At 63.6% G+C, this 8,481-nt stretch overlaps 2 protein-coding genes across 2 annotated transcripts in view; both read right to left on the reverse strand.

The window, feature by feature from the left end:
• Window positions 1-5,313, reverse strand: part of LOC102381283 (sulfotransferase family cytosolic 1B member 1-like) — an 8,189-nt gene extending 2,876 nt beyond the window's left edge. Inside the window, exons 1-2 of the mRNA XM_025194949.1 lie at window positions 5,232-5,313; window positions 1,984-2,222 (exon numbers count right to left, since the gene is read on the reverse strand). Coding sequence (XP_025050734.1) covers window positions 1,984-2,222; window positions 5,232-5,313 — 321 coding nt within the window. The remainder of the gene's footprint in view (window positions 1-1,983; window positions 2,223-5,231) is intronic.
• The window catches only part of LOC112548641, an 8,818-nt gene continuing 4,598 nt past the window's right edge, over window positions 4,262-8,481 (reverse strand). The window contains 5 exon segments of the mRNA XM_025194950.1: window positions 4,262-4,292; window positions 5,232-5,521; window positions 6,139-6,167; window positions 6,170-6,407; window positions 7,187-7,212. Of these exon segments, the coding sequence (XP_025050735.1) occupies window positions 5,411-5,521; window positions 6,139-6,167; window positions 6,170-6,407; window positions 7,187-7,212 (404 nt within the window). The 3' untranslated portion in view covers window positions 4,262-4,292; window positions 5,232-5,410.

Genomic DNA, 8,481 nt, shown 5'->3' on the forward strand with positions numbered 1-8,481 from the left:
TGCCCCCTCCTCCCCCCAAGCCTGGCTGGCTGTCCTTCGGGGGGGGCAGGGGGGGGATAAGTAACGCCCCAAGGGCAACGACTACTGCTCTCCCTGTCGCCCCTCACATCACCCCCAGTGCCACCACCAGCCCCATCCTGGCCCTAGCAGCTGCCTGGGCACCCCCAAAACCTGCCCTTCCCCTCTTCTGTGCCCAACTGCCCCATGCCTTGCAGCATCCCCCTCCTGCCCCGCCCCCACAGTTGCCCCTCGTCTCAGCCCCCAAACCACTCCCCTGCCTCAGGCCCCCCTTTTCTCAGCCCCCCCCACTGCCCCTTCTGCTCCTTAGGGACCCCATCCCTCCAGCCCCCGCAAATCTGCCTCAGGGTCCCCCACTCCCCTCACAGCTCCCACAGCTACCCCTAGAGCCTGCCTTCCCCCACAGCCCCCCCCAAATTGTCCCTCTCTGACCCTCCTCCCATCACAGGCCCCCCAAACTGCCTTCTGCCCCTCAGGGTTGCCTCCCAACTGCCCCCTCCTCTCATGGCCCCCCAAATGCCCCCCACTCCTCAGAGCCCCCTCCCCTCACAGCCCCACAGGACCCATCCAAATTGCCCTTCCCCGGGGTCAGAGCGCAGGGCGGGCATTACAGCTGTTACCGTGCACCCCCTGGAAATGGCAAGTAACACCCTGAGGAAGGTGGTGGGTTTGGGGTATGGGGGCTGAAGGGGATTGTGAGGCTTGGCATACAGGGGCTGAAGGGCAGCAGGTTTAGGGTGCGGGGGTCTGAGAGGACAAATAGGCTTGGGGTGAGGGGTGTGGGGTTTGGGCTGCAGGGGTCTGAGGGGAATATGCGGGCTGTGAAGGCACAGGGGTGAGGGCAGGGTGGGGGGTCAAGGGTCAGAGAGGGATGGGGGTACAGGGCAGTCCAGGCCGTGCTGGGCTTGGGGGTGAGAGCAGCCCCCCCCGCCCCGGAGCCACCGGCCAGGCTGCGTTGAGCCCGGGAGGGACCCGGGCCGATCCTGGTTGGTCCTCCTGCTCCGCGGGACCCCGGTCCTCCAGCGGGCAGGAGACCCCGTCTGCAGCCGTGGGGCTGGGGGCCAGGCCTGCGCATCGCCCGTGTGGCGAGCGTGACCACGACGGGGAAGGTAGGAGGGTGCAGAGGCGATGCTCTGCCGGGGGCGGGTGAGGGCTGTCGCGCCTATTGCTGCGTCTTGGGGCTGGGACCACTGATGGCTCTGGGGGGGGGCGGCTGTTGGGGGCACAGGAGGGGTCTTTGGGGGATGGCAGTGCCCCTGGGGGGTTGGTGGCTCCGGCGTCCGGTTTGCAGCTCGGTGGTGTCGGTGCTGTGTACGTGTGGGGTAGTCCAGTCCAGCCCCTGCTCTGTGGGAGCAGCTGGGTGATGTAAGGGGCTGAGCGTGGCTGTGTCTGCTGAAACCTGGTGCCTTCAGGCCATGCCGTCCAAGGGCCTGGGGCTCAGGGCTAGGGCTCCTGCATGCTGGGTACGGGCTGGTGACAAAAGTACTGTGGAGCGAGCACTGATCCTGGCAAGGTTTTTATTCACGCAGCCTGCAGTGAGCTGCGCAGGGCTGGATGGGTTCCCAGCATTGCTGGCCTTTTGGACCCCGCTCTGGGGGCTGCAGCCCTCGCCGCACGGTACTATTGATGGCCGAAGTGAGTCCAAATGGATCTTTGGGCCACCCCGGTCGGGTGGCCAATGGTGGTACCGGCGTCCGGCTCGTGCCCGGACAGGTGACTTGCTGGAACTTTAAAAAAATTCATCAGAGGGCCACCACTCAATCAAAAATTGGGCGGCTGGGCTCCCGAAAGTTACAGAGCCTCCTTCCTGGATAGCCAGATGACCAGCTTGGCCAGAGCCAGGAGGAGGTTGACCAGTTGGTCCCGGGCCTTGGTGGGGCGACGGACGGGGAGTGCATAAACAAAAAGGTGCGGGGAGAAGTGCAGCCAGAACTTCAGGAGGAGGTGCAGGGGCTGCAGCCTGACGCACTCGAGGACCAGGTGCGCCAGGGTTTCCCTTTGGTGGCAGAAGGAGCACTCGTCGGAGAGCCCGGCGGCCCGCGCCAGGTACACTCGCGTCGCGATGGCCCCATGAAGGAGCCGCCAGCCTAGGTCCCCGGCGGCTCTCGGGACGAGCTCCGAGTAGACGCCGAGCCACCGGGGACCGTCAGCCACGCCCTTGCCAAAGTAGTCCCGCCATTTAAAGAACCGGCCCCAGAGACCAGCTTATCCACAACAGGGTGAGATTTGAACCCATGACACCAACTCTCCAGACAAGCACTCTGCCCACCAGGCCAGCAAGCTCTGCTCCCCCTCGCCGCATGGTGACCACCAGTGTTGGGCACTCAGCTGGACGGACGGGGTGACCCAGTCAGGCAGCTCTTTCCTTCGGGGCCACAGGGTCTGCCCCGTTCCTCCTCCTGCTGGGTCTCGCACTACGGGTACCTGCCCCAGGTTTCTGCCCCATTTGGAGGGGAGTGTTCTTGGGGTGACCTGCCTGGGACTCGCAGGCTGTGGTGGGGCCAGCTGCAAGCAGGGCATGGCAGTACCCCGGCCTGGTGAGGGCGAGCTAGTTACCAGCTGTCCCGAGCAAGGGGCCAGGCAGTGACGGTGTCTAAACCCGGGGCGGAAGGTGTTACCCAGATCTCGGCTCACCTTGTGGGCAGGTACTGATCAAAGAGGCAGAAACGGGTCTGCAGCCCAACCTTTCATTTGCTTGCCGCTGAAAACATAAGAACAAATATTTATCCCAAAATCAGCCCGCCTGCCCGACAGCACACGCGGGTTCTCACCTGTCCTGGCTGCGGGGGCTTGAGAGCGGGCAGGAGATGCCCACAGACTGGCACCAGGTCTTCTTCAAGTTGCTGAGTCCTCCGAATTTCCCTCCCCCCATGACCCGCATGTTCCAGTAACTGATCCCTGGTTGCATTTATCTCCATTTCTTTGTTTCACTGAAACTTTTGGCACCGGACTGACCCAGATCTGCGGTGGACTGGGAAAGTGTCACTTAGGTGGGATTTCTATCCCAGGGAACGAGGGAGGGTTTCTTGTCTCCTTTCCTCTCCATTGGGGATCGCTGGTCCTGTTTCCTCTACCTGACTTCCTGTTCCTCTCTGATAGACTGAGCTTTTTTTAGAAATCAGCTAAGCATTTTCACAAAAATGTATCTATGCTAGTGAAGTAACATCTAATACAGGTGGTTACATAAATCACGACTGCTACCACTGCTTGAAGATAAAGCTACGATACAGCGTATATGGATGTTTTATTGTATGGTCTTCCCTCATCTCTGTTCAGGCCTCGTGCTTGTTTCCTTGTGTGTGATGGCTTCCTTCACTTGCTGACAAGATCGCTGTCACATCTGCAAAGGTTCACACCGCGGTTCCCCAGAAACAGGCTCGGGGCCTCCTGCTTACAGCACTTCTGCACCTCAGCCCAGGCCCCTTGCCAATGGCCAAAGCTGGTAACAAAGGCGCTCACGGTGCTAGGCACTGGGCTTCGCCTGCACCCAGATGGGCTCAGGCTCGTGCTCCTCTTGGATCCCCTTGGCCTTGTGACAGAAGCAGCACCGGACCCGCGCGCCGTTGTCCTGCGCCGTGGGGTTGAAGGTCAGAAGCGACATCAGGACCCCCTGGGACTGGAGCCGTGCTGTTCTCTAGCGCTGGGGTCCCTCCCCAGCCCTGCTGTTCTTGATCGCTGTTGTGTCCTTGCCCTGTATCCACTCCCGCATCACAGCCGTGTCCTCGGGGAAGGTCCCCTCCATGGAGCAGCTTAGGATCACCTCCTGCCCTGACACACCTCCGCCAGCCCTTGCACATCTGAGACTCAGTAGTGCAGTTCCCTGGCTGGGGGCAGGGTGAGGCGTGCGGTTAGTGTGGGATTATGCAGGAGACACGTCTGGCCTGGGTGCTGTGCCCCCCCACCCCCAGCAGGTTGTAGCTGCCCTTGCTCTCTGCTGGCTTGTCTCTTCCAGCCCCTGCCCCGTTTCCCCTTCATCTTTCCCTGCTGTGTCACCTCTTCCCCTCGCTATCCTGTCGAGTCACCGTTGGCCAGGGCCCCTGGCTCTCCCAGCCCCTCGGTGGGGGTGCTCTGTTCATGGGGGTGCAAGGATCATTTTCGTGGATGGTGGTGGATGGGTCATTTTCGACCTGGAGGGATGTGAGCAGTGGGTCCCCCAGGGTTCGGTCCTCGGGCCCACGCTGTACAACATCTTCATCAGCGACTTGGACGAGGGGGTAAAAAGCACCTTGTTCAAATCTGCAGATGACACTGAGATGTGGGGGGATGTGGGCACGCTAGAAGGGGGGAATAGGCTCCAATCAGACCTAGACAGGTTCCAGGGGTGGGCGGATGAGAACAGGATGGGTTTCAACACTGACAAGTGCAAGGTGCTGCACCTGGGGGGGAAGAGCCAGCAGCAGACCTACAGGCTGGGGAACTCCCTTCTAGCCAGTGCAGAGGCAGAAAAGGATCTTGGAGTCGTTATTGATGCCACAATGAACATGGGCCGACAGTGTGGGGACGTGGTCAGGAAGGCCAACCGCACCTTGTCCTGCATCCACAGATGCATCTCGAGCAGGTCCAAGGAGGTGATCCTCCCCCTCTATGCGGCACTGGTCAGGCCGCAGTCGGAGTACTGCGTCCAGGTCTGGGCGCCGCACGTCAGGAGGGATGTGGACAGCATGGAGAGGGTCCAGAGGAGGCCACTCGCATGGTCGGGGCAGCAGGGCAGGCCCTACGAGGAGAGGCGACGGGACCTGAGCCTGTTCAGCCTTCACAAGAGAAGGCTGAGAGGGATCTAGTGGCCCTTTACAAACTAGTCGGGGGGACCAGCAGGCATTGGAGGAGTCCCTGTTCCCCCAAGCACTCCCAGGAGTGACAAGAAATAACAGTGACAAGCTGGCAGAGGGGAGATTTAGGCTAGACATCAGGAGGCGCTACTTCACTGTCAGGGCGGCTAGGACCTGGAACCAGCTTCCAAGAAAAGTGGTGCTGGCTCCTACCCTGGGGGGCTTTAAGAGGAGGCTGGATGAACACCTGGCCGGGGTCGTTTGACCCCAGTGCTGTTTCCTGCCATGGCAGGGGGTCGGACTTGATGATCTGCTCAGGTCCCTTCCCACCCGACCAACTATGAAACTCTGGGACACCAGCAGGGCATGGGCAGGGCAGGGCACGCAGAGTCCCCAAGGGGATGTAGATGTCTGTTGCCCCCTCCCCAAATTGTGCTGACTTACAAGTCACAGAGAGGGAGAACTCCTCCTGCAGTGGCTGTGCCAGTGCCTCGTGCTCCACGTGGCAGGAGAACTTGCTGCCCATGTTCCACCAGTTCGGGGCGAAGGCGTAGGTCACGGTGAGGCCGAAAGTCCCATCTCGGTAGCGCGCTGTGCCTGGAGACGGTCTGAGGCTCTCCGTCTCAGCCACGTGGCGGTGATGTCCTCTCGGTACAACCCCCACATGTGGCACGGAAAGGCCGTCTCTGTTTGTAGCTCGGCCGATCGGGTGTGGACAGAGACTCTCGAGGCAGCTGGAAGCAAAGGGAGAGCGGAGGGGCTGTGTCTTGCTGGAGCCTCCCCCGTCCCGTGTGGGGGCAGAGGGGTCACAGCCCTGCAGTTTGTGCCCCAGGGCCGAGTACACGGCAGTGGGGACTGGCACGTAGGAGCCGGGGTATCCTGCCCTGGGGCCCTCCTTGCCCTGGCAGCCCCAGCTCTAACACCTGCCCTCCCCGCACGCTGCTCTCCCTGCCGGCAGAGATGCCAGTGGCCGCAGGAGCTCTGGCCCCTGCCCTTGCCCTACGTGCTGGTCCTCCAGCTGTCCGTAGGCCCGGTGGGTGGGCAGGTGGCTGTGGGGAGCCCTGGGCCCTCCAGCAGGGATCAGAGGGGATGAACCCCAGCAAGATCTGGGGGAAGGGCTGGGAGAGAGAAGAGATCGTGGTGGTGCCGGTGGTGGCTGCGTGGTCTACGTGCGTGCTCCTGGGCGGGAGGTGGCTCTTGTCTGTACACTCCACACCTGTCTCTAGCACTAGCGCCATGGGTACCTGCCCGCTTAGTCCCTTGCCAGGGCGCGATGGGGCTGCTCGTGGTCCTCCCCAAGCACATGGAGAGTGGTCAGCTTCCCCAGCTGTTCCTCCGCCTCGTGCCCCACCTCGCACCGGTACAACCCCTCGTCCGCCACCTCACGCTGGAGAGTGAAAGGGAGCCATTCCCCTGGCAGAGCTGCTCATCCTTGGGCAGGCTGGCACGGGGCTGGGCCTCCCGTGTCCCCTGGTCGTACTGCACCACGCACTTCTCCTGGAAGTACCATGCCACCTGCAGGGAGCCCAGGGCCACGGGCCCCCTGACAGCAAAGTGGCACGGCAGCAGGGCCCGGGAGCCCAGCCGGGCGCGGGACAAGGGCTTCACGAACACCTGCAGCTGGGAGCCAGCATGGAGGTGGTTGGGGGCAGTCAGCTGAGCAGCAGGGAAAGACCCTGATCCTGGCCTGGCCTGGGCAGGGAGGGCCCTGGACTTACCCAGTGGGGCTTTCTGCTCCCAGGGCTGGGGATGGTGCTGACAGCTCCAGCAGCACCAGGCCATGGCAGAGGGTGGGGGGATGCAGTGGCCACGGCCCCATGGTGGGGCCACCCCCCAGGGGGTGGTCATGGGTGAGGATGACTGCCCGCTCCCGGCTCATACGCTGCCCAGCCCACCCCATCCAGCCGGGCTGGAGCCTGCGGGCTGGGAGCCCCCGGAGCCCTGGTGGTCCCCGCCTCTCGGGTCTCTGCCCAGCTCCCACCCCCTGGAGCAGGGCCGCAGACTGCACCTCGCCCAGGCCGGACAAGCCCTCACTGGCTGAGGTGCTTCCCCTCCATGGTCCCACCCGAAATGCCCCCTCGGGGCAAGGGGCACCCACCAGCGCGGCCCCCAGTAGCAGCAGCAGCATCTGGCTCCCTGGGGCAGTCAGTGCCTCTGCTGTACATGGCTTGTCTCTTCAAATGGCTTCTCTTGACCTCTGTTAATGAACTGAGAAGGGACCCCCCAAATTGGGGCCGGGACTGAGAGACTGTGTTTGGGTTAGGGAAGGGCAGAGGGCGCGTGCGCTAGGCAGCGCAGGGAGCGGGTGCGGTTATCGTAATGGGTGTGTGGGTTTATTAAGGTGGTTTGGAAAAGAAAAGGTGCAATGGAAGTCTATGCTAGCGGATGCATATACATACCTCCAGCAGCGTGGGAGGGTCCCTGGCTGCCAGGGAGGTCCCCACGCAGCCCAGGCCCCGGGGAGGGGTCTGTCTGGGCATCTACGTTGCCCCTGGCTGTGCCTGGTCCCTGGGATTGCCTCCCAGCTGCCCCACTGAGCCCAGTCGCTGCAGCACTGCCCACAGGGCAGAGGCCCTTGCGCCCTCCTGCCGGGGCCACAACGGGGAACGGAGCTGCTGGCCCCGCGGGGCAACCAGTGTCCTTGGGGGGCTCTGCCGCGGCAGGGGTGGCTCTGGCTTAGCTGCTGCCCCAGGAAGAGGAGAGCCCCTGGCCCCAAGGCCATGCCATACTCCCCCCACCTCAAGGGAGGCTGCCCTGTCACAGGTACCGGCTTGGGCATCCCGCTGCCAGCTCCGCGGGTCACCTCGCGCTCTCTGTGCGGGGAGGGTTCCTAGCACCGGTTTCAGGGGGCTCCTAGCAACTGTTGGGGGGCTGCCCCCACCCCTCCCGCCCCCCGATAGCAGAGCCCCAGGCCCTGGGGGCCCAGTCCCAGCTAGCCTGGCCCCTCCCCAGACTCAGTAGGGAGAGATGGGGCATCTCAGCCCCAACCTCCACCTCTGCTTCCGAGGGCGCGCAGGTAGATGGGCTCTGGGGACAGACCCTGGTATCTGGGCTCCCGGCTCCCCCCGTTCTAACTTGCCAGATTCCCACTCCCCTCCCAGACAACCCAGGCATCCGGGCTCTCAAATCCCCTCCCCGTTTCAGGTTCCCTGTCCCAATGACGCTGATACCTCTGACCCAAAACAAGACTTTACTTGGAGCAGGGGGAGGACACGGGGGTGGTGTCAGCGGGGCTGGGGAGGGATCCATGTTGCGGCCCCGGCCAGGGCAGTTGTGCGTGGGGACAGGGAAAAGGCAGTTGTGCGTGGGGGCAGTGGAGGGGGTGGGGGCTGGGGTGCAAGTGCTCTGATGGTAGGTCCTGGGCCCAGCTGGGGGGGCGGTGTTGGGGGCTGGACCACGGCGCCTGGGGCAGTTCCCTGGCTACAGAGTCCGGTCCGGGTCAGTGGGACTCGTCTGTCCTGCGCTGCCTGGGGGCTCTGGCCACAACCCAGGGGGAAAGGCCCTGGGGGTCCCTCGCAGCACTGGGCCCCTCTGCTGGCTCCGGCCCTAGGCTGGGGGGTGCCCAGCTGCGTTGTCCATGCGACGTGGCCCCCACGGCCTAGTCCCAGGCCAGGCCCTGGGGTCCCAGCCAGGGCGTGGGGTTGGCTCCGGCAGCTGCAACGAGGGGGGGGGGCATCCCCTGACCACTGACCCT

The sequence above is a fragment of the Alligator sinensis genome, unplaced genomic scaffold, assembly GCF_000455745.1.
Source record: "Alligator sinensis unplaced genomic scaffold, ASM45574v1 scaffold1121_1, whole genome shotgun sequence".
Classification (NCBI taxonomy): domain Eukaryota; kingdom Metazoa; phylum Chordata; order Crocodylia; family Alligatoridae; genus Alligator; species Alligator sinensis.